The sequence below is a fragment of the Tachypleus tridentatus genome, chromosome 2, assembly GCF_004210375.1.
Source record: "Tachypleus tridentatus isolate NWPU-2018 chromosome 2, ASM421037v1, whole genome shotgun sequence".
NCBI lineage: Eukaryota > Metazoa > Arthropoda > Merostomata > Xiphosura > Limulidae > Tachypleus > Tachypleus tridentatus.
In genome coordinates, this window is record NC_134826.1 from 155,574,251 (window position 1) to 155,596,997 (window position 22,747).

Below are 22,747 nucleotides of genomic sequence, written 5' to 3' on the forward strand. Positions count from 1 at the left end.
ATTAATCGTAACATTATAACGCCCCATGGCTGAAAGGACGAGTATGTCGCAGTTAGAAAGTATCCTTACAACTTGTGTACCAAATTGTGTAACCTGAAAAATATAATGCATACCTTCATTTCGGTCGACTTTTCTGCCATCTCTCGGTATTCACATACATAAATTATATGTACAGTTGATTGTAGTTTCTAAATCTGACAACCTAGTCGACAAACTAAAGTATTTCAGTATCATTATGAGGTTTATGAAATATCTATGTGCGTATATATATATATATATATATGTGTGTGTGTGTGTGTACATCTGGTTTGTGTTTAATAATTAAGATATTTCGTAAAGCTATTCTTATTCTATTAGGCTTAATGGCGTACACATTTACTATTACTATTTATAGTGTCAGAATATCGACTCGGCATGGCCAAGCGTGTTAAGGCGTTCGACTCGTAATCCGAGGGTCGCAAGTTCGAATCCCGCTTCCACCAAAAATGCTCACCCTTTCAGCGGTGGGTGGTGATGACTAGTGATGACTAGCTGCCTTCCCTCTATCTAGTCTTACACTCCTAAATTAGAGACGGTTAGCGCAGATAGCCCTCGAGTAGCTTTGCGCGAAATTCCAAACCATTCTCAGAATATAATAGAAAAATAAGTATTACTCGTAAGAATAAATAGAAGAATACGACACCCTTTCGCTACTCTAAAATATAATATGAATTATCTGACAAGGTATCAGTAGAGTTGGTTGTTAGCTATTTAGTAACTTCACTTTTAAAGTTACTTTGATTAATTAGGTTTTCTATAAATACCATTAATATATTAAAAGTTTATTACGAAAATACTGTAAATTTCTTTGAGGTTTAGTTTGAATTTCGCGCAAAGCTACACCAGGGCTATCTGCACTTGTCGTCCGTAATTTAGCAGTGAAAGACCAGATGGAACGCAGCTAGTCATCGCCACCCACCGCCAACTCTTGAACTACTCTTTTGCCAATGAATAGCGGTATTGACCGTCACATTATAACGCCCCCACGGCTGAAAGGGCGAGCATTTTTGGTGTGATGGGAATTCGAAACCACGACCCTCAGATTACGAGTGGTGTGCCTTAAGCACAGGTCATGCCGAGCCGAATTTCTTTAAGCAAGTTTCTTGCTTATCATGTTTAAATCTAGAGTAATAATAATGGTCAACAATAAAAGATATATTTAATATTATTTAATAAGTACAAACTCTCAATACAGTTATGGTAAATCATTGTGGGAATTATGGTAATTGTGCAGGATGATTTAGAATAATTATAATGTAAACACTTTCGTACTTTAACCAAAGTTAGCACATTATTTGAATATTATTTTCCCCATCATAGTATGTCTCATTGAAAAACCGACTAAATAAATGTATGGTACACCACATGGCCAAAAGTATGTGGATATCCCTTCTAATTAGTGGGTTCGGCTATTTCAGCCACACCCATTGTTAGCAGGTGTATAAAATCAAGTATACAGCCATGTAATCTCCATAGACAAACACTGGCAGTAGAATGGGTTGTACTAAAGAGCTCAGTGACTTTGAACGTGACACTGTCATAGGATGCCACCTTTCCAATAAGTCAGTTCGTCAAATTTCTGCCCTGCTAGAGCTGTTATTATTGTGCAGTGAAAACGTCTAGGAGAAACAACACCTCAGCCACGAAGCGGTAGGCCACACAAGCTCACAGAATGGAACCACGGAGTACTGAAGCGCGTATCGTGTAAAAATCGTCTGTCCACGGTTGCAACACTCACTACCGAGTTCCAAACTGCCTCTGGAGCAATGTTAGCACAAGAACTGTTCGTCAGGAACTTCATGAAATGGGTTTTCATGACCAAACAGCCGCACACACAAGCCTCACATTACCATGCACAAAGCTAATGGTGTGCTGGAGTGGTGTAAAGCACACCGCTATTGGACTCTGGAGCAGTGGAAACGCGTTCTCTGGCAGTATGACGGACTAATCTGGGTTTCGTAGATGTCAGGAGAATGCTACCTACGTGAATGCAAAGTGTCAACTGTAAAGTTTTATGAAGGAGGAATAATAGTCTGGGCTATTTTTTCATAGTTTGGGTCAGGCTCTTTAGTTTCAATAAAAGGAAATCTTAATTCTACAGCATAGAATGACATTCTGGAGAATTGTGTGCTTCCAACTTTGTGGCAACAAAAGGCCCTTGTTTGTTTCAGCATGACAATGTCCCCGTGCACAAAGCGAGGTCCATAAAAACATGGTTTACCGAGGTTGGTGGGGAAGAACTTGACTGACCTGCACAGAGACCTAACCTCAGCCCCATCGAACACTTTTGGGATGAATTGGAACGCCGAATGAGAACCAGGCTTCTTCCCTGACCTCACTAATACTTTTGTGGTTGAATAGGAGCGAATCCCCGAAGTTATGTTCCAAAAGCTAATGAAAAGCCTTACCAGAAGAGTGTAAACTGTCATAGCAGGTGACAAACTCCATATTAATGCTCATGGTTTATATTGAGATGTTCAATAAGAACATATGGATGTGATGGTCAGATGTCTACATACTTTTAGCCATGTAGTGTATCTATATATGCACACGAAGTATAAAAGTCCATATTTTTGTCTATCCTATATCTAACTACTCCAAGGTCACCTGGTCAATATCGTAGGCTTAATTTAAAACTATATTAATCTTACTATATCCCGTATTGTAAGCTTAATTTAAAGCTGCAATAATCGTACTGGGTTCTACGTCGTAAGCTTAATTTAAAACTAAATTAACACTTCTGAATTCTATATCGTAGACTTAATTTAAAGATATATTAATCGTACTGCGTTCTATTAAGTGGGCTTAACTTAAAGCTATACTAATCATACTAGGTTTTACATCGTAGACTTAACATCATAGGCTTAATTTAAAACTATATTAATTGTACTTAGTTCAACATTGTAGGCTTAATTTAAAGCTATATTAATTGTACTGTGTTCTACATTGTAGGCTTAACGCTACATTGATGCATTAGGTTCTACGTCGTACGCTGGAAATATAAAACTTCATTAATTATACTGTGTTATTATTTCTCAGAGAGTTATAAAAAATAAAAGAGAAACATTTATCAACTTCTGTTCAAACAACAAGAACTTACAGTTTAGTATTTGTCATGAGACTAGAAATCATCGCGTCAGTTTTTCTTCTGCCATCCATTAACCTTCTTCCCTTAATACGTGTAGAAATAACCTCATTTGTGTCGTAGGTTAACCTCTTTGTGAAAATTATATAAACTTTTCTTTTTTATAGGGTGGCGTCTATGTTCTGGAGGTGATAGACGCTTACGCAGCTGGGTGGCCTTTCATGTTTGTTGGATTATTAGAGTGTTTAGTCATAGGTTATGTCTATGGTAAGTTATGGTAAAACCAGAAGAAACGGTAAAAAGTGAGTTCGCTAAATTATATTTAGTGTATAAATCTTGTTTTAAACACTTTCTATGAGCATACACTGAAATTCAGACTCAAGCAGTTATGATAGACAAATGTAAAGTATAATAACAAAAGTTCAAAATAGCACTTTTATAAAGTCATGTCTACATGACAAGAAGAAACTAGCGATATAAGTTTTCAAACTAACAAAATTCAGTTAGTTCCATTTAGTTAGATCTATTTAGATAGATCAATTTAGTTAGATCTATTTAGTCAGATCTATTCAGTCAGATCTATTTAGTTTGATCTATTCAATTAGATCAATTTAGTTAGATCTATTCAGTTAGATCTATTTAGTTAGAGCTACTTAGTCAGATCTATTCAGTTAGATCAATTTAGTTAGATATATTTAGTTAGAGCTACTTAGTCAGATCTATTCAGTCAGATCTATTTAGTTTATTTTAACTGTACTAGTGAAACGAATTGTGTTAAACCGCGTTTCCGTTATTCATTAATTTCATAAATGTCTTTCTTTTCCCGACAAATTTTTCACTTCCACAGGAATTGAGAACTTCTTAAATGATTTAAAAGAGATGACAGGGTGGTCTCCTGGCTTGTGGATTAGAAGTCATCTGATGACAGTTATCATGACAGTTTCTCCTTTACTTATAGCGGTACGTAGCGCTATTTGTAGTTTTTCTTACATAATGTCAGTTTATAACCTACATATGATGCTTCGTACAGACCTCCTTACATAAGGTCAGTTCATAACTTACACATGATGTTTCGTACAGCTCTCCTTGCATAAGGTCAATTCATAGCTTACACATGATAACATCTGTCCTACAGTCCTCCTTACATAAGGTCAGTTCATAACCTACACATGATGTTTCGTACAGTCCTCTTTACATAAGGTCAGTTCATAACCTACACATGATGTTTCGTACAGTCCTCCTTACATAAGGTCAGTTCATAACCTACACATGATGTTTCGTACAGCCCTCCTTGCATAAGGTCAGTTCATAACCTACACATGATGTTTCGTACAACCCTCCTTGCATAAGGTCAGTTCATAGCTTACACATGATAACATCTGTCCTACAGTCCTCCTTACATAAGGTCAGTTCATAACCTACACATGATGTTTCGTACAGCCCTCCTTGCATAAGGTCAGTTCATAGGTTACACATGATAACATCTGTCCTACAGTCCTCCTTACATAAGGTCAGTTCATAACCTACACATGATGTTTCGTACAGCCCTCCTTGCATAAGATCAGTTCATAAGCTACACATGATGTTTCGTACACATGATGTTTCGTACAGTAAGGTCACAGCCCTCCTTGCATAAGGTCAGTTCATAGTTTACACATGATAACATCTGTCCTACAGTCCTCCTTACATAAGGTCAGTTCATAACCTACACATGATGTTTCGTACAGCCCTCCTTGCATAAGGTCAGTTCATAACTTACACATGATGTTTCGTACAGCCCTCCTTGCATAAGGTCAGTTCATAACCTACACATGATGTTTCGTACAGCCCTCCTTGCATAAGGTCAGTTCATAGCTTACACATGATAAAATCTGTCCTGCAGTCCTCCTTACATAAGGTCAGTTCATAACCTACACATGATATTTCGTACAGCCCTCCTTGCATAAGGTCAGTTTATAACCTACATATGATGCTTCGTACAGACCTCCTTACATAAGGTCAGTTCATAACTTACACATGATGTTTCGTACAGCCCTCCTTGCATAAGGTCAGTTCATAGTTTACACATGATAACATCTGTCCTACAGTCCTCCTTACATAAGATCAGTTCATAACCTACACATGATGTTTCGTACAGCCCTCCTTGCATAAGGTCAGTTCATAGCTTACCCATGATAACATCTGTCCTACAGTCCTCCTTACATAAGGTCAGTTCATAACCTACACATGATAACATTGTATAATTGTTACAATGACAAACATCACGTCAATGGAAACATCTGAATGACAAACATCACGTCAATGGAAACATCTGAATGACAAACATCACGTCAATGGAAACATCTGAATGACACACATCACGTCAATGGAAACATCTGAATGACAAACATCGCGTCACTGGAAACATCTGAATGATAAACATCGCGTCAATGGAAACATCTGAATGACAAACATCACGTCAATGGAAACATCTGAATGATAAACATCGCGTCAATGGAAACATCTGAATGACAAACATCACGTCAATGGAAACATCTGAATGACAAACATCACGTCAATGGAAACATCTAAATGATAAACATCACGTCAATGGAAACAAATTTCACAGTGACGTTAATTTAGCCTAACATCTGGATCCATCGATCGAGATTTAGGTTTTGAAGACCTAGGTGGGTGAGATGCACGTGACCTCTCCTTCTACTCTGTTAGACGATTACTAATAAAAATACTACATATCACACTTACTCAAACCCTTTGATTGTAATGTCCATGTTGGTACTTACAGTTGTATTTGATTTAATAATCTTTACGTTTAGTCCTCCATTTCTAGAACAGTCCATATGTACGAATCTCATTGTATATATATATATATACACTTATAATGCTGTCATATCAGGTGAAAACTAAGTACAGCATTTGATTGCCTTTTAAACATAAATACATTTACTGGTTAGGGTTATCTCCGTTATGTTATATCACAAGCAATCTAATTCACACAGGTCATTTTTGCCACTGTTTTGTGAAATAATTTAGTGAATTATTTAGGAGTCTATCAGATATAGTTTGTATAATTGCTTATCTGTGCATAAACTTTGATGATGTGGTTCTGGGTACTTTGTATGCTGTAATGAATAATGTCATTTGTAGTTTATTGATAGTTTTTGATGTTGTGTTTACCCATGCTAGGCAGACATATTCAATTACTGAGTCTATGTATGCTTTATATATCTTTAATTATGTTGTCTGTTGAGGTACCGTCCTTTTTACCCATTAGACTTCTTACCTAATTTTTGCACTTCCAAACTTTGGTTACTATATTTACATGGTTATCTCACATCAGTTTGGGATATTAGGTTAGTACAGTTGGGTTTATGTTTTTCATATGTCTGTAGAAGCGACAGCCATTTTAAATTGTCCGGTATTACAGCGCCCTCATGTCTAATTTTATGTTGATAAAATAATGATTTCCGTTTATAAAAAGTATGTTCACGTAAGATCTTAAAACTGAGTCCATGACGGTAACTCCAATCCCGAAATGCAAGGCCAGATTAAGGGTTTTACTGGCCCTAGGTTTCTTAACTTATATATGACCCCTCGAGACAGAACATGTACGGGCAATACATTTATAGTCATAGCTTGAGGCCTTGGGCTTTAGCTCGATAAGCCCATGCCTTAATCCAGAGTTGCCGAAATGTTATATTTTATGTCAGTCCAACAGTGAGACATGCTCAAAAACTGCAGTGATAAACAAGCTACTTGCATCAGAAGTGTAACACGTGTAATCTCAGCTAGGAATCGTTTATAATTTATGTGCTGAAACTTGGATGGGTTGTATTACTTGATATTCAAAATAACTCAATAGATGGCACTGCAATTTATAGTACTTCAGAACCTTTACGAATAATTTTTTAACAAATGTCATTCTTTAGTACAACATTCAATGAACGGATATTTCATGTGTCTTTAACAAGTTTGTTTAAACTTGTTACTTATTTTTCATTAGTTTTAACTTGTAGAAAAGAACAACAGAAAATTTTATAAATTTCATGTTTATCGAAAGAAAGCGGTCAGTAAGCTATACAGATGTATCGTATCGATTTTTAGAATTATAAACCTTTAGACTGACCATTGACCCGTAACGGTAGCTAACTATAGAAGGTAAACGTTAATAAAATAGCAGAAATGGTTTCGGTTACAGATTTCTTGCAAAGCTGCCAGAAGTCTATATGGGCCGGAGTTCCTGAAGTGATAGATTAGAGGAAATGTATCACTCACCAACATCACTCTTTTACCAAAAAAAGGTGGTATTAAATGTCATATCACAACGTCTCCTTAGCTGAAAGGGCGAGTTAGTTCGGTGACGAGGTTTCAACTTGCGACCCACATCTCAGGAATTGAGCACCCTAGTATTTTATTTGTGCTGAGAAACATCTAAATACTACAGAGATATGTTGTAGAAACACGATAGGTTCTTACTCGTGTCGTCGAAAATGCTCGATCTTTCAGCGATGGAGCATTATTATGTGACGGTTAATCCCACTATTCGTCGGTAAAAGAGTAGGCCAAGGTGTCTTTCTTCTATTCTATCACTGCTAAATTAGAAATAGCCAGCGCAGGTAGGACTCTCGTATCTGTGTGCGAAATTCTAAACAATATGAAACTAAATCAGAAAGAAAACTTAGTTTTGTCGAAAATTCAATTTATTTGTTCAGCAGTTTTGTTTTCCACGTGCAGTTTATACTATTGCTCACCTGGGTGAAGTTCGAGCCTTTGAAACTTGGGAATTACGTATTTCCACCAGCAGGAAACGCTATTGGTTGGATATTGGCCTTAATTCCAACACTGTGTATCCCAACAGCAGCTGTGTGGGAGCTATACAAACATAGAGACATTCCAATCATCCAGGTTAGTCGATGTATCACAACAGCTGATTGATACAAACATTGTATTCACTCAATAAAATCATACTATGTATTCAGAAGTATTATTGAAATATTTATTCATATATTAAATTAATACTCGATATAATTTACTATGAAAAACAGTAAAATACATTATCCAGTCTCTATCTCTCAAAACAGTATCTCTATCTCTAACCTATACTTGACATCTACCCACACAATATGTCAATGTCTCACCTATACTTGACATCTAACCACACAGTATATCAATGTCTAATCTATACTTGACATCTAACCACACTATATGTCAATGTCTGATCTATACTTGACATCTAACCACACAGTATATCAATGTCTAATCTATACTTGACATCTAACCACACAGTACGTCAATGTCTAATCTATACTTGACATCTAACCACATAATATATTAATGTCTAATCTATACTTGACATCTAACCACACAATTTTTCAATGTCTGATCTATACTTGACATCTAACCACACAATATGTCAATGTCTCAATCTATACTTGACATCTAACCACACAGTATATCAATGTCTAATCTATACTTGACATCTAACCACACAATAAGTCAATGTCTAATCTATACTTGACATCTAACCACACAATATGTCAATGTCTAATCTATACTTGACATCTAACCACACAATATGTCAATGTCTAATCTATACTTCACATCTAACCACACAGTATATCAATGTCTAATCTATACTTGACATCTAACCACACAGTATATCAATGTCTAATCTATACTTGACATCTAACCACACAATATATCAATGTCTAATCTATACTTCACATCTAACCACACAATATCTCAATGTCTAATCTATACTTGACATCTAACCACACAGTATATCAATGTCTAATCTATACTTGACATCCAACCACACAGTATGTCAATGTCTAATCTATACTTGACATCTAACCACACAATATGTCAATGTCTGATCTATACTTGACATCTAACCAAACAGTATATCAATGTCTAATCTATACTTGACATCTAACCACATAATGTCAATGTCTAATCTATACTTGACATTTAACCACACAGTATATCAATGTCTAATCTATACTTGGCATCTAACCACATAATGTCAATGTCTGATCTATACTTGACATCTAACCACACTATATGTCAATGTCTGATCTATACTTGACATCTAACCACACAATATGTCAATGTCTAATCTATACTTGACATCTAACCACACAATATGTCAATGTCTAACCTATACTTGACATCTAACCACACAGTATATCAATGTCTAATCTATACTTGACATCTAACCACACATTATATCAATGTCTAATCTATACTTGACATCTAACCACACAATATCTCAATGTCTAATCTATACTTGACATCTAACCACACAGTATATCAATGTCTAATCTATACTTGACATCTAACCACACAGTATGTCAATGTCTAATCTATACTTGACATCTAACCACACAATATGTCAATGTCTGATCTATACTTGACATCTAACCACACAGTATATCAATGTCTAATCTATACTTGACATCTAACCACATAATGTCAATGTCTAATCTATACTTGACATTTAACCACACAGTATATCAATGTCTAATCTATACTTGGCATCTAACCACACAGTATATCAATGTCTGATCTATTCTTCACATCTAACCACATAATGTCAATGTCTGATCTATACTTGACATCTAACCACACACTATATCAATGTCTAATCTATACTTGACATCTAACCACACAATTTTCAATGTCTAATCTATACTTGACATCTAACCACACAATATGTCAATGTCTCAATCTATACTTGACATCTAACCACACAGTATATCAATGTCTAATCTATACTTGACATCTAACCACACAATATGTCAATGTCTAATCTATACTTGACATCTAACCACACAGTATATCAATGTCTAATCTATACTTGACATCTAACCATACTATATGTCAATGTCTGATCTATACTTGACATCTAACCACATAATGTCAATGTCTGATCTATACTTGACATCTAACCACACAGTATGTCAATGTCTAACCTATACTTGACATCTAACCACACTATATGTCAATGTCTAATCTATACTTGACATCTAACCACATAATATATTAATGTCTAATCTATACTTGACATCTAACCACACAGTATGTCAATGTCTGATCTATACTTGACATCTAACCACACAGTATATCAATGTCTAATCTATACTTGACATCTAACCACACTATATGTCAATGTCTGATCTATACTTGACATCTAACCACACAATATGTCAATGTCTAATCTATACTTGACATCTAACCACACAATATGTCAATGTCTAATCTATACTTGACATCTAACCACACAGTATATCAATGTCTAATCTATACTTGACATCTAACCACACTATATGTCAATGTCTAATCTATACTTGACATCTAACCACACAATATGTCAATGTCTAATCTATACTTGACATCTAACCACACGATATGTCAATGTCTAACCTATACTTGACATCTAACCACACAGTATATCAATGTCTAATCTATACTTGACATCTAACCACACAATATATCAATGTCTAATCTATACTTGACATCTAACCACACTATATGTCAATGTCTGATCTATACTTGACATCTAACCACACAATATATCAATGTCTAATCTATACTTGACATCTAACCACACAATATGTCAATGTCTGATCTATACTTGACATCTAACCACACAATATGTCAATGTCTAATCTATACTTGACATCTAACCACACAGTATATCAATGTCTAATCTATACTTGACATCTAACCACACTATATGTCAATGTCTGATCTATACTTGACATCTAACCACACAGTATGTCAATGTCTAATCTATACTTGACATCTAAACCACATAATATATTAATGTCTAATCTATACTTGACATCTAACCACACAATATGTCAATGTCTAATCTATACTTGACATCTAACCACACAATATGTCAATGTCTAATCTATACTTGACATCTAACCACACAATATGTCAATGTCTAACCTATACTTGACATCTAACCACACAGTATATCAATGTCTAATCTATACTTGACATCTAACCACACAATATATCAATGTCTAATCTATACTTGACATCTAACCACACAATATGTCAATGTCTAATCTATACTTGACATCTAACCACACAGTATGTCAATGTCTAATCTATACTTGACATCTAACCACACAGTATGTCAATGTCTAATCTATACTTGACATCTAACCACACAGTATGTCAATGTCTAATCTATACTTGACATCTAACCACACAATATGTCAATGTCTAATCTATACTTGACATCTAACCACACAGTATATCAATGTCTAATCTATACTTGACATCTAACCACACAGTATATCAATGTCTAATCTATACTTGACATCTAACCACACAGTATATCAATGTCTAATCTATACTTGACATCTAACCACATAATGTCAATGTCTAATCTATACTTGACATCTAACCACACAGTATATCAATGTCTAATCTATACTTGACATCTAACCACACAGTATGTCAATGTCTGATCTATTCTTCACATCTAACCACATAATGTCAATGTCTGATCTATACTTGACATCTAACCACACACTATATCAATGTCTAATCTATACTTGACATCTAACCACACAATATGTCAATGTCTAACCTATACTTGACATCTAACCACACAGTATATCAATGTCTAATCTATACTTGACATCTAACCACACAATATATCAATGTCTAATCTATACTTGACATCTAACCACACAATATGTCAATGTCTAATCTATACTTGACATCTAACCACACAGTATATCAATGTCTAATCTATACTTGACATCTAACCACACAGTATGTCAATGTCTAATCTATACTTGACATCTAACCACACAATATGTCAATGTCTAATCTATACTTGACATCTAACCACACAGTATATCAATGTCTAATCTATACTTGACATCTAACCACATAATGTCAATGTCTAATCTATACTTGACATCTAACCACACAGTATATCAATGTCTAATCTATACTTGACATCTAACCACACAGTATGTCAATGTCTAATCTATACTTGACATCTAACCACACTATATGTCAATGTCTGATCTATACTTGACATCTAACCACACAATATGTCAATGTCTAATCTATACTTGACATCTAACCACACAATATGTCAATGTCTAATCTATACTTGACATCTAACCACACTATATGTCAATGTCTAATCTATACTTGACATCTAACCACACATTATATCAATGTCTAATCTATACTTGACATCTAACCACACAATATGTCAATGTCTAATCTATACTTGACATCTAACCACACAGTATATCAATGTCTAATCTATACTTGACATCTAACCACACAGTATGTCAATGTCTAATCTATACTTGACATCTAACCACACAATATGTCAATGTCTAATCTATACTTGACATCTAACCACACAGTATATCAATGTCTAATCTATACTTGACATCTAACCACATAATGTCAATGTCTAATCTATACTTGACATCTAAACCACACAGTATATCAATGTCTAATCTATACTTGACATCTAACCACACAGTATATCAATGTCTAATCTATACTTGACATCTAACCACACAGTATGTCAATGTCTAATCTATACTTGACATCTAACCACACAGTATATCAATGTCTAATCTATACTTGACATCTAACCACACAATATGTCAATGTCTAATCTATACTTGACATCTAACCACACAATATGTCAATGTCTAATCTATACTTGACATCTAACCACACAGTATATCAATGTCTAATCTATACTTGACATCTAACCACACAATATGTCAATGTCTAATCTATACTTGACATCTAACCACACAATATATCAATGTCTAATCTATACTTGACATCTAACCACACTATATGTCAATGTCTAATCTATACTTGACATCTAACCACATAATATATTAATGTCTAATCTATACTTGACATCTAACCACACAGTATGTCAATGTCTGATCTATACTTCACATCTAACCACACACTATATGTCAATGTCTAATCTATACTTGACATCTAACCACACAATATGTCAATGTCTAATCTATACTTGACATCTAACCACACAATATGTCAATGTCTAACCTATACTTGACATCTAACCACACAGTATATCAATGTCAATACTCGATCTATACTTGACATCTAACCACACAATATGTCAATGTCTAATCTATACTTGACATCTAACCACACAGTATCAATGTCAATACTTCTAAATCTATACTTGACATCTAACCACACAATATGTCAATGTCTAATCTATACTTGACATCTAACCACACAATATGTCAATGTCTAACCTATACTTGACATCTAACCACACAATATATCAATGTCTAATCTATACTTGACATCTAACCACACTGTATGTCAATGTCTAATCTATACTTGACATCTAAACCAATATGTCAATGTCTAATCTATACTTGACATCTAACCACATATGTCAATGTCTAATCTATACTTGACATCTAACCACACAATATGTCAATGTCTAATCTATACTTGACATCTAACCACACAATATGTCAATGTCTAATCTATACTTGACATCTAACCACACAATATGTCAATGTCTAATCTATACTTGACATCTAACCACACAATATGTCAATGTCTAATCTATACTTGACATCTAACCACACAATATGTCAATGTCTAATCTATACTTGACATCTAACCACACAATATGTCAATGTCTAAATCTATACTTGACATCTAACCACACAGTATATCAATGTCTAATCTATACTTGACATCTAACCACACTATATGTCAATGTCTAATCTATACTTGACATCTAACCACACAGTATCTCAATGTCTAATCTATACTTGACATCTAACCACACAATATGTCAATGTCTAATCTATACTTGACATCTAACCTTGACATCTAACCACACAATATCAATCAATGTCTAATCTATACTTGACATCTAACCACACACATATATGTCAATGTCTAATCTATACTTGACATCTAACCACACAATATGTCAATGTCTAATCTATACTTGACATCTAACCACACAGTATGTCAATGTCTAATCTATACTTGACATCTAACCACACAGTATATGTCAATGTCTAATCTATACTTGACATCTAACCACACAATATGTCAATGTCTAATCTATACTTGACATCTAACCACACAATATGTCAATGTCTAATCTATACTTGACATCTAACCACCATGTCAATGTCACAGTATATCAATGTCTAATCTATACTTGACATCTAACCACACATATATCAATGTCTAATCTATACTTGACATCTAACCACACAATATGTCAATGTCTAATCTATACTTGACATCTAACCACACAATATATCAATGTCTAATCTATACTTGACATCTAACCACACAGTATGTCAATGTCTAATCTATACTTGACATCTAACCACACACATATAGTCAATGTCTAATCTATACTTGACATCTAACCACACAATATGTCAATGTCTAATCTATACTTGACATCTAACCACACAGTATGTCAATGTCTAACCTATACTTGACATCTAACCACACAGTATGTCAATGTCTAATCTATACTTGACATCTAACCACACAGTATATGTCAATGTCTGATCTATACTTGACATCTAACCACACAATATGTCAATGTCTAACCTATACTTGACATCTAACCACACAGTATATCAATGTCTAATCTATACTTGACATCTAACCACACAGTATATCAATGTCTAATCTATACTTGACATCTAACCACATAGTATGTCAATGTCTAATCTATACTTGACATCTAACCACACACATATATCAATGTCTAATCTATACTTGACATCTAACCACATAATATGTCAATGTCTAATCTATACTTGACATCTAACCACACAATATATCAATGTCTAATCTATACTTGACATCTAACCACACAGTATATCAATGTCTAATCTATACTTGACATCTAACCACACAGTATGTCAATGTCTAATCTATACTTGACATCTAACCACACAGTATATCAATGTCTAATCTATACTTGACATCTAACCACATAATGTCAATGTCTAATCTATACTTGACATCTAACCACACAGTATATCAATGTCTAATCTATACTTGACATCTAACCACACTATATGTCAATGTCTAATCTATACTTGACATCTAACCACACAGTATATCAATGTCTAATCTATACTTGACATCTAACCACACAGTATGTCAATGTCTAATCTATACTTGACATCTAACCACACAATATGTCAATGTCTAATCTATACTTGACATCTAAGTATGTCAATGTCTAATCTATACTTGACATCTAACCACACAATATGTCAATGTCTAATCTATACTTGACATCTAACCACACATGTCTAATATGTCAATGTCTAATCTATACTTTCTAATCTATACTTGACATCTAACCACACAGTATGTCAATGTCTGATCTATACTTGACATCTAACCACATATGTCAATGTCTAATCTATACTTGACATCTAACCACACAATATGTCAATGTCTAATCTATACTTGACATCTAACCACACTATGATGTCATCTATACTTGACATCTAACCACACAGTATATCAATGTCTAATCTATACTTGACATCTAACCACACAATGTCAATGTCTAATCTATACTTGACATCTAACCACACAATATGTCAATGTCTAATCTATACTTGACATCTAACCACACAGTATATCAATGTCTAATCTATACTTGACATCTAACCACACAGTATGTCAATGTCTAATCTATACTTGACATCTAACCACACAATATGTCAATGTCTGATCTATACTTGACATCTAACCACACAGTATATCAATGTCTAATCTATACTTGACATCTAACCACATATATGTCAATGTCTAATCTATACTTGACATCTAACCACACAGTATATCAATGTCTAATCTATACTTGACATCTAACCACACAGTATATCAATGTCTAATCTATACTTGACATCTAACCACACAGTATGTCAATGTCTAATCTATACTTGACATCTAACCATGTCACATCTATACTCAATGTCAATGTCTAATCTATACTTGACATCTAACCACACAATATGTCAATGTCTAATCTATACTTGACATCTAACCACACAATATGTCAATGTCTAACCTATACTTGACATCTAACCACACAGTATATCAATGTCTAATCTATACTTGACATCTAACCACATAATGTCAATGTCTAATCTATACTTGACATCTAACCACACAATATGTCAATGTCTGATCTATACTTGACATCTAACCACACAGTATGTCAATGTCTAACCTATACTTGACATCTAACCACACTATATGTCAATGTCTAATCTATACTTGACATCTAACCACACAATATATCAATGTCTAATCTATACTTGACATCTAACCACACAATATGTCAATGTCTAATCTATACTTGACATCTAACCACACAGTATATCAATGTCTAATCTATACTTGACATCTAACCACACTATATGTCAATGTCTAATCTATACTTGACATCTAACCACACAATATGTCAATGTCTAATCTATACTTGACATCTAACCACACAATATGTCAATGTCTAATCTATACTTGACATCTAACCACACAGTATGTCAATGTCTAATCTATACTTGACATCTAACCACACAATATGTCAATGTCTAATCTATACTTGACATCTAACCACACAATATGTCAATGTCTAATCTATACTTGACATCTAACCACACAATATGTCAATGTCTAACCTATACTTGACATCTAACCACACAGTATATCAATGTCTAATCTATACTTGACATCTAACCACACATATGTCAATGTCTGATCTGTACTTGACATCTAACCACACAGTATGTCAATGTCTAACCTATACTTGACATCTAACCACACTATATGTCAATGTCTAATCTATACTTGACATCTAACCACACAATATGTCAATGTCTAATCTATACTTGACATCTAACCACACAATATGTCAATGTCTAACCTATACTTGACATCTAACCACACAGTATATCAATGTCTAATCTATACTTGACATCTAACCACACTATATGTCAATGTCTGATCTATACTTGACATCTAACCACACAATATGTCAATGTCTAATCTATACTTGACATCTAACCACACAATATGTCAATGTCTAATCTATACTTGACATCTAACCACACAGTATATCAATGTCTAATCTATACTTGACATCTAACCACACAATATGTCAATGTCTAATCTATACTTGACATCTAACCACACAATATGTCAATGTCTAACCTATACTTGACATCTAACCACACAGTATATCAATGTCTAATCTATACTTGACATCTAACCACACATATATGTCAATGTCTAATCTATACTTGACATCTAACCACACAATATGTCAATGTCTAATCTATACTTGACATCTAACCACACAATATGTCAATGTCTAATCTATACTTGACATCTAACCACACAATATGTCAATGTCTAATCTATACTTGACATCTAACCACACAATATGTCAATGTCTAACCTATACTTGACATCTAACCACACAGTATATCAATGTCTAATCTATACTTGACATCTAACCACATAATGTCAATGTCTAATCTATACTTGACATCTAACCACACAATATGTCAATGTCTAATCTATACTTGACATCTAACCACACAGTATGTCAATGTCTAATCTATACTTGACATCTAACCACACAATATGTCAATGTCTAATCTATACTTGACATCTAACCACACAATATGTCAATGTCTAATCTATACTTGACATCTAACCACACAATATGTCAATGTCTAATCTATACTTGACATCTAACCACACAGTATGTCAATGTCTAATCTATACTTGACATCTAACCACACAATATGTCAATGTCTAATCTATACTTGACATCTAACCACACAGTATATCAATGTCTAATCTATACTTGACATCTAACCACACAATATGTCAATGTCTAATCTATACTTGACATCTAACCACACAGTATGTCAATGTCTAATCTATACTTGACATCTAACCACACAATATGTCAATGTCTAATCTATACTTGACATCTAACCACACAATATGTCAATGTCTAATCTATACTTGACATCTAACCACACAGTATGTCAATGTCTAATCTATACTTGACATCTAACCACACAATATGTCAATGTCTAATCTATACTTGACATCTAACCACACAGTATATCAATGTCTAATCTATACTTGACATCTAACCACACTATATGTCAATGTCTAATCTATACTTGACATCTAACCACACAGTATATCAATGTCTAATCTATACTTGACATCTAACCACACAGTATATCAATGTCTAATCTATACTTGACATCTAACCACACAGTATATCAATGTCTAATCTATACTTGACATCTAACCACATAATGTATGTCGATCAATGTCTATCAAATCTATACTTGACATCTAACCACACAATATGTCAATGTCTAATCTATACTTGACATCTAACCACACAGTATATCAATGTCTAATCTATACTTGACATCTAACCACACAATATGTCAATGTCTAATCTATACTTGACATCTAACCACACAATATGTCAATGTCTAATCTATACTTGACATCTAACCACACAGTATGTCAATGTCTAATCTATACTTGACATCTAACCACACAGTATGTCAATGTCTAATCTATACTTGACATCTAACCACACAATATGTCAATGTCTGATCTATACTTGACATCTAACCACACAGTATATCAATGTCTAATCTATACTTGACATCTAACCACATAATGTCAATGTCTAATCTATACTTGACATCTAACCACACAGTATATCAATGTCTAATCTATACTTGACATCTAACCACATAATGTCAATGTCTAATCTATACTTGACATCTAACCACACAGTATATCAATGTCTAATCTATACTTGACATCTAACCACATAATGTCAATGTCTAATCTATACTTGACATCTAACCACACAATATGTCAATGTCTAATCTATACTTGACATCTAACCACACAATATGTCAATGTCTAACCTATACTTGACATCTAACCACACAGTATATCAATGTCTAATCTATACTTGACATCTAACCACACTATATGTCAATGTCTGATCTATACTTGACATCTAACCACACAATATGTCAATGTCTAATCTATACTTGACATCTAACCACACAATATGTCAATGTCTAACCTATACTTGACATCTAACCACACAGTATATCAATGTCTAATCTATACTTGACATCTAACCACACAATATGTCAATGTCTAATCTATACTTGACATCTAACCACACAATATGTCAATGTCTAATCTATACTTGACATCTAACCACACAGTATATCAATGTCTAATCTATACTTGACATCTACAGTATGTCAATGTCTAATCTATACTTGACATCTAACCACACAATATGTCAATGTCTAATCTATACTTGACATCTAACCACACAGTATATCAATGTCTAATCTATACTTGACATCTAACCACATATATGTCAATGTCTGATCTATACTTGACATCTAACCACACAGTATATCAATGTCTAATCTATACTTGACATCTAACCACATAGTGTCAATGTCTAATCTATACTTGACATCTAACCACACAGTATGTCAATGTCTAATCTATACTTGACATCTAACCACACAATATATCAATGTCTAATCTATACTTGACATCTAACCACACAATATGTCAATGTCTAATCTATACTTGACATCTAACCACACAATATGTCAATGTCTAATCTATACTTGACATCTAACCACACAGTATATCAATGTCTAATCTATACTTGACATCTAACCACACTATATGTCAATGTCTAATCTATACTTGACATCTAACCACACAATATGTCAATCTAATCTATACTTGACATCAATGTCTAATCTATACTTGACATCTAACCACACAATATGTCAATGTCTAATCTATACTTGACATCTAACCACACATATATGTCAATGTCTAACCTATACTTGACATCTATCCACACAGTATATCAATGTCTAATCTATACTTGACATCTAACCACACAGTATGTCAATGTCTAATCTATACTTGACATCTAACCACACAGTATATGTCAATGTCTAATCTATACTTGACATCTAACCACACATATATATCAATGTCTAATCTATACTTGACATCTAACCAACACTATATGACATCAATGTCTAATCTATACTTGACATCTAACCACACAGTATATGTCAATGTCTAATCTATACTTGACATCTAACCACACAGTATATCAATGTCTAATCTATACTTGACATCTAACCACACAGTATGTCAATGTCTAATCTATACTTGACATCTAACCACACAGTATGTCAATGTCTAATCTATACTTGACATCTAACCACACAATATGTCAATGTCTAATCTATACTTGACATCTAACCACACATATGTCAATGTCTAATCTATACTTGACATCTAACCACACATATATGTCAATGTCTAATCTATACTTGACATCTAACCACACAATATATCAATGTCTAATCTATACTTGACATCTAACCACACAGTATGTCAATGTCTAATCTATACTTGACATCTAACCACACAGTATGTCAATGTCTAATCTATACTTGACATCTAACCACACTATATGTCAATGTCTAATCTATACTTGACATCTAACCACACAGTATGTCAATGTCTAATCTATACTTGACATCTAACCACACAATATGTCAATGTCTAACCTATACTTGACATCTAACCACACAGTATATCAATGTCTAATCTATACTTGACATCTAACCACACAATATGTCAATGTCTAATCTATACTTGACATCTAACCACACAATATGTCAATGTCTAACCTATACTTGACATCTAACCACACAGTATATCAATGTCTAATCTATACTTGACATCTAACCACACAGTATATCAATGTCTAATCTATACTTGACATCTAACCACACAGTATGTCAATGTCTAATCTATACTTGACATCTAACCACACAGTATATCAATGTCTAATCTATACTTGACATCTAACCACATAATGTCAATGTCTAATCTATACTTGACATCTAACCACATAATCTTAATGTCTAATCTATACTTGACATTTAACCACACAGTATATCAATGTCTAATCTATACTTGACATCTAACCACACAGTATATCAATGTCTAATCTATACTTGACATCTAACCACACTATATGTCAATGTCTAATCTATACTTGACATCTAACCACACAATATATCAATGTCTAATCTATACTTGACATCTAACCACACAATATGTCAATGTCTAATCTATACTTGACATCTAACCACACAGTATATCAATGTCTAATCTATACTTGACATCTAACCACACAGTATATGTCAATGTCTAATCTATACTTGACATCTAACCACACAATATGTCAATGTCTAATCTATACTTGACATCTAACCACACAGTATATCAATGTCTAATCTATACTTGACATCTAACCACACAGTATGTCAATGTCTAATCTATACTTGACATCTAACCACACAATATGTCAATGTCTGATCTATACTTGACATCTAACCACACAGTATGTCAATGTCTAATCTATACTTGACATCTAACCACATATATGTCAATGTCTAATCTATACTTGACATCTAACCACACAGTATATCAATGTCAATCTATACTTGACATCTAACCACACAGTATGTCAATGTCTAATCTATACTTGACATCTAACCACACAGTATGTCAATGTCTAATCTATACTTGACATCTAACCACACAGTATATGTCAATGTCTAATCTATACTTGACATCTAACCACACAATATGTCAATGTCTAATCTATACTTGACATCTAACCACACAATATGTCAATGTCTAAACTATACTTGACATCTAACCACACAGTATGTCAATGTCTGATCTATACTTCACATCTAACCACATATATGTCAATGTCTAATCTATACTTGACATCTAACCACACAATATGTCAATGTCTAATCTATACTTGACATCTAACCACACAATATGTCAATGTCTAATCTATACTTGACATCTAACCACACAATATGTCAATGTCTAATCTATACTTGACATCTAACCACACAATATGTCAATGTCTAATCTATACTTGACATCTAACCACACAATATGTCAATGTCTAACCTATACTTGACATCTAACCACACATATGTCAATGTCTAATCTATACTTGACATCTAACCACACAGTATATCAATGTCTAATCTATACTTGACATCTAACCACACTATATGTCAATGTCTGATCTATACTTGACATCTAACCACACAATATGTCAATGTCTGATCTATACTTGACATCTAACCACACAGTATGTCAATGTCTAATCTATACTTGACATCTAACCACACTATATGTCAATGTCTAATCTATACTTGACATCTAACCACACAGTATATCAATGTCTAATCTATACTTGACATCTAACCACACAGTATGTCAATGTCTAATCTATACTTGACATCTAACCACACAGTATGTCAATGTCTAATCTATACTTGACATCTAACCACACAATATATCAATGTCTAATCTATACTTGACATCTAACCACACAATATGTCAATG

The 22,747-nt window shown here is 33.8% G+C and overlaps 1 protein-coding gene across 1 annotated transcript in view; it reads left to right on the forward strand.

Moving 5' to 3' along the window:
* The window catches only part of LOC143245433 (sodium- and chloride-dependent GABA transporter 1-like), a 220,192-nt gene that overhangs the window by 68,773 nt on the left and 128,672 nt on the right, over positions 1-22,747 (forward strand). The window contains exons 12-14 of the mRNA XM_076491783.1: positions 3,292-3,391; positions 3,972-4,084; positions 7,859-8,029. Coding sequence (XP_076347898.1) covers positions 3,292-3,391; positions 3,972-4,084; positions 7,859-8,029 — 384 coding nt within the window. The remainder of the gene's footprint in view (positions 1-3,291; positions 3,392-3,971; positions 4,085-7,858; positions 8,030-22,747) is intronic.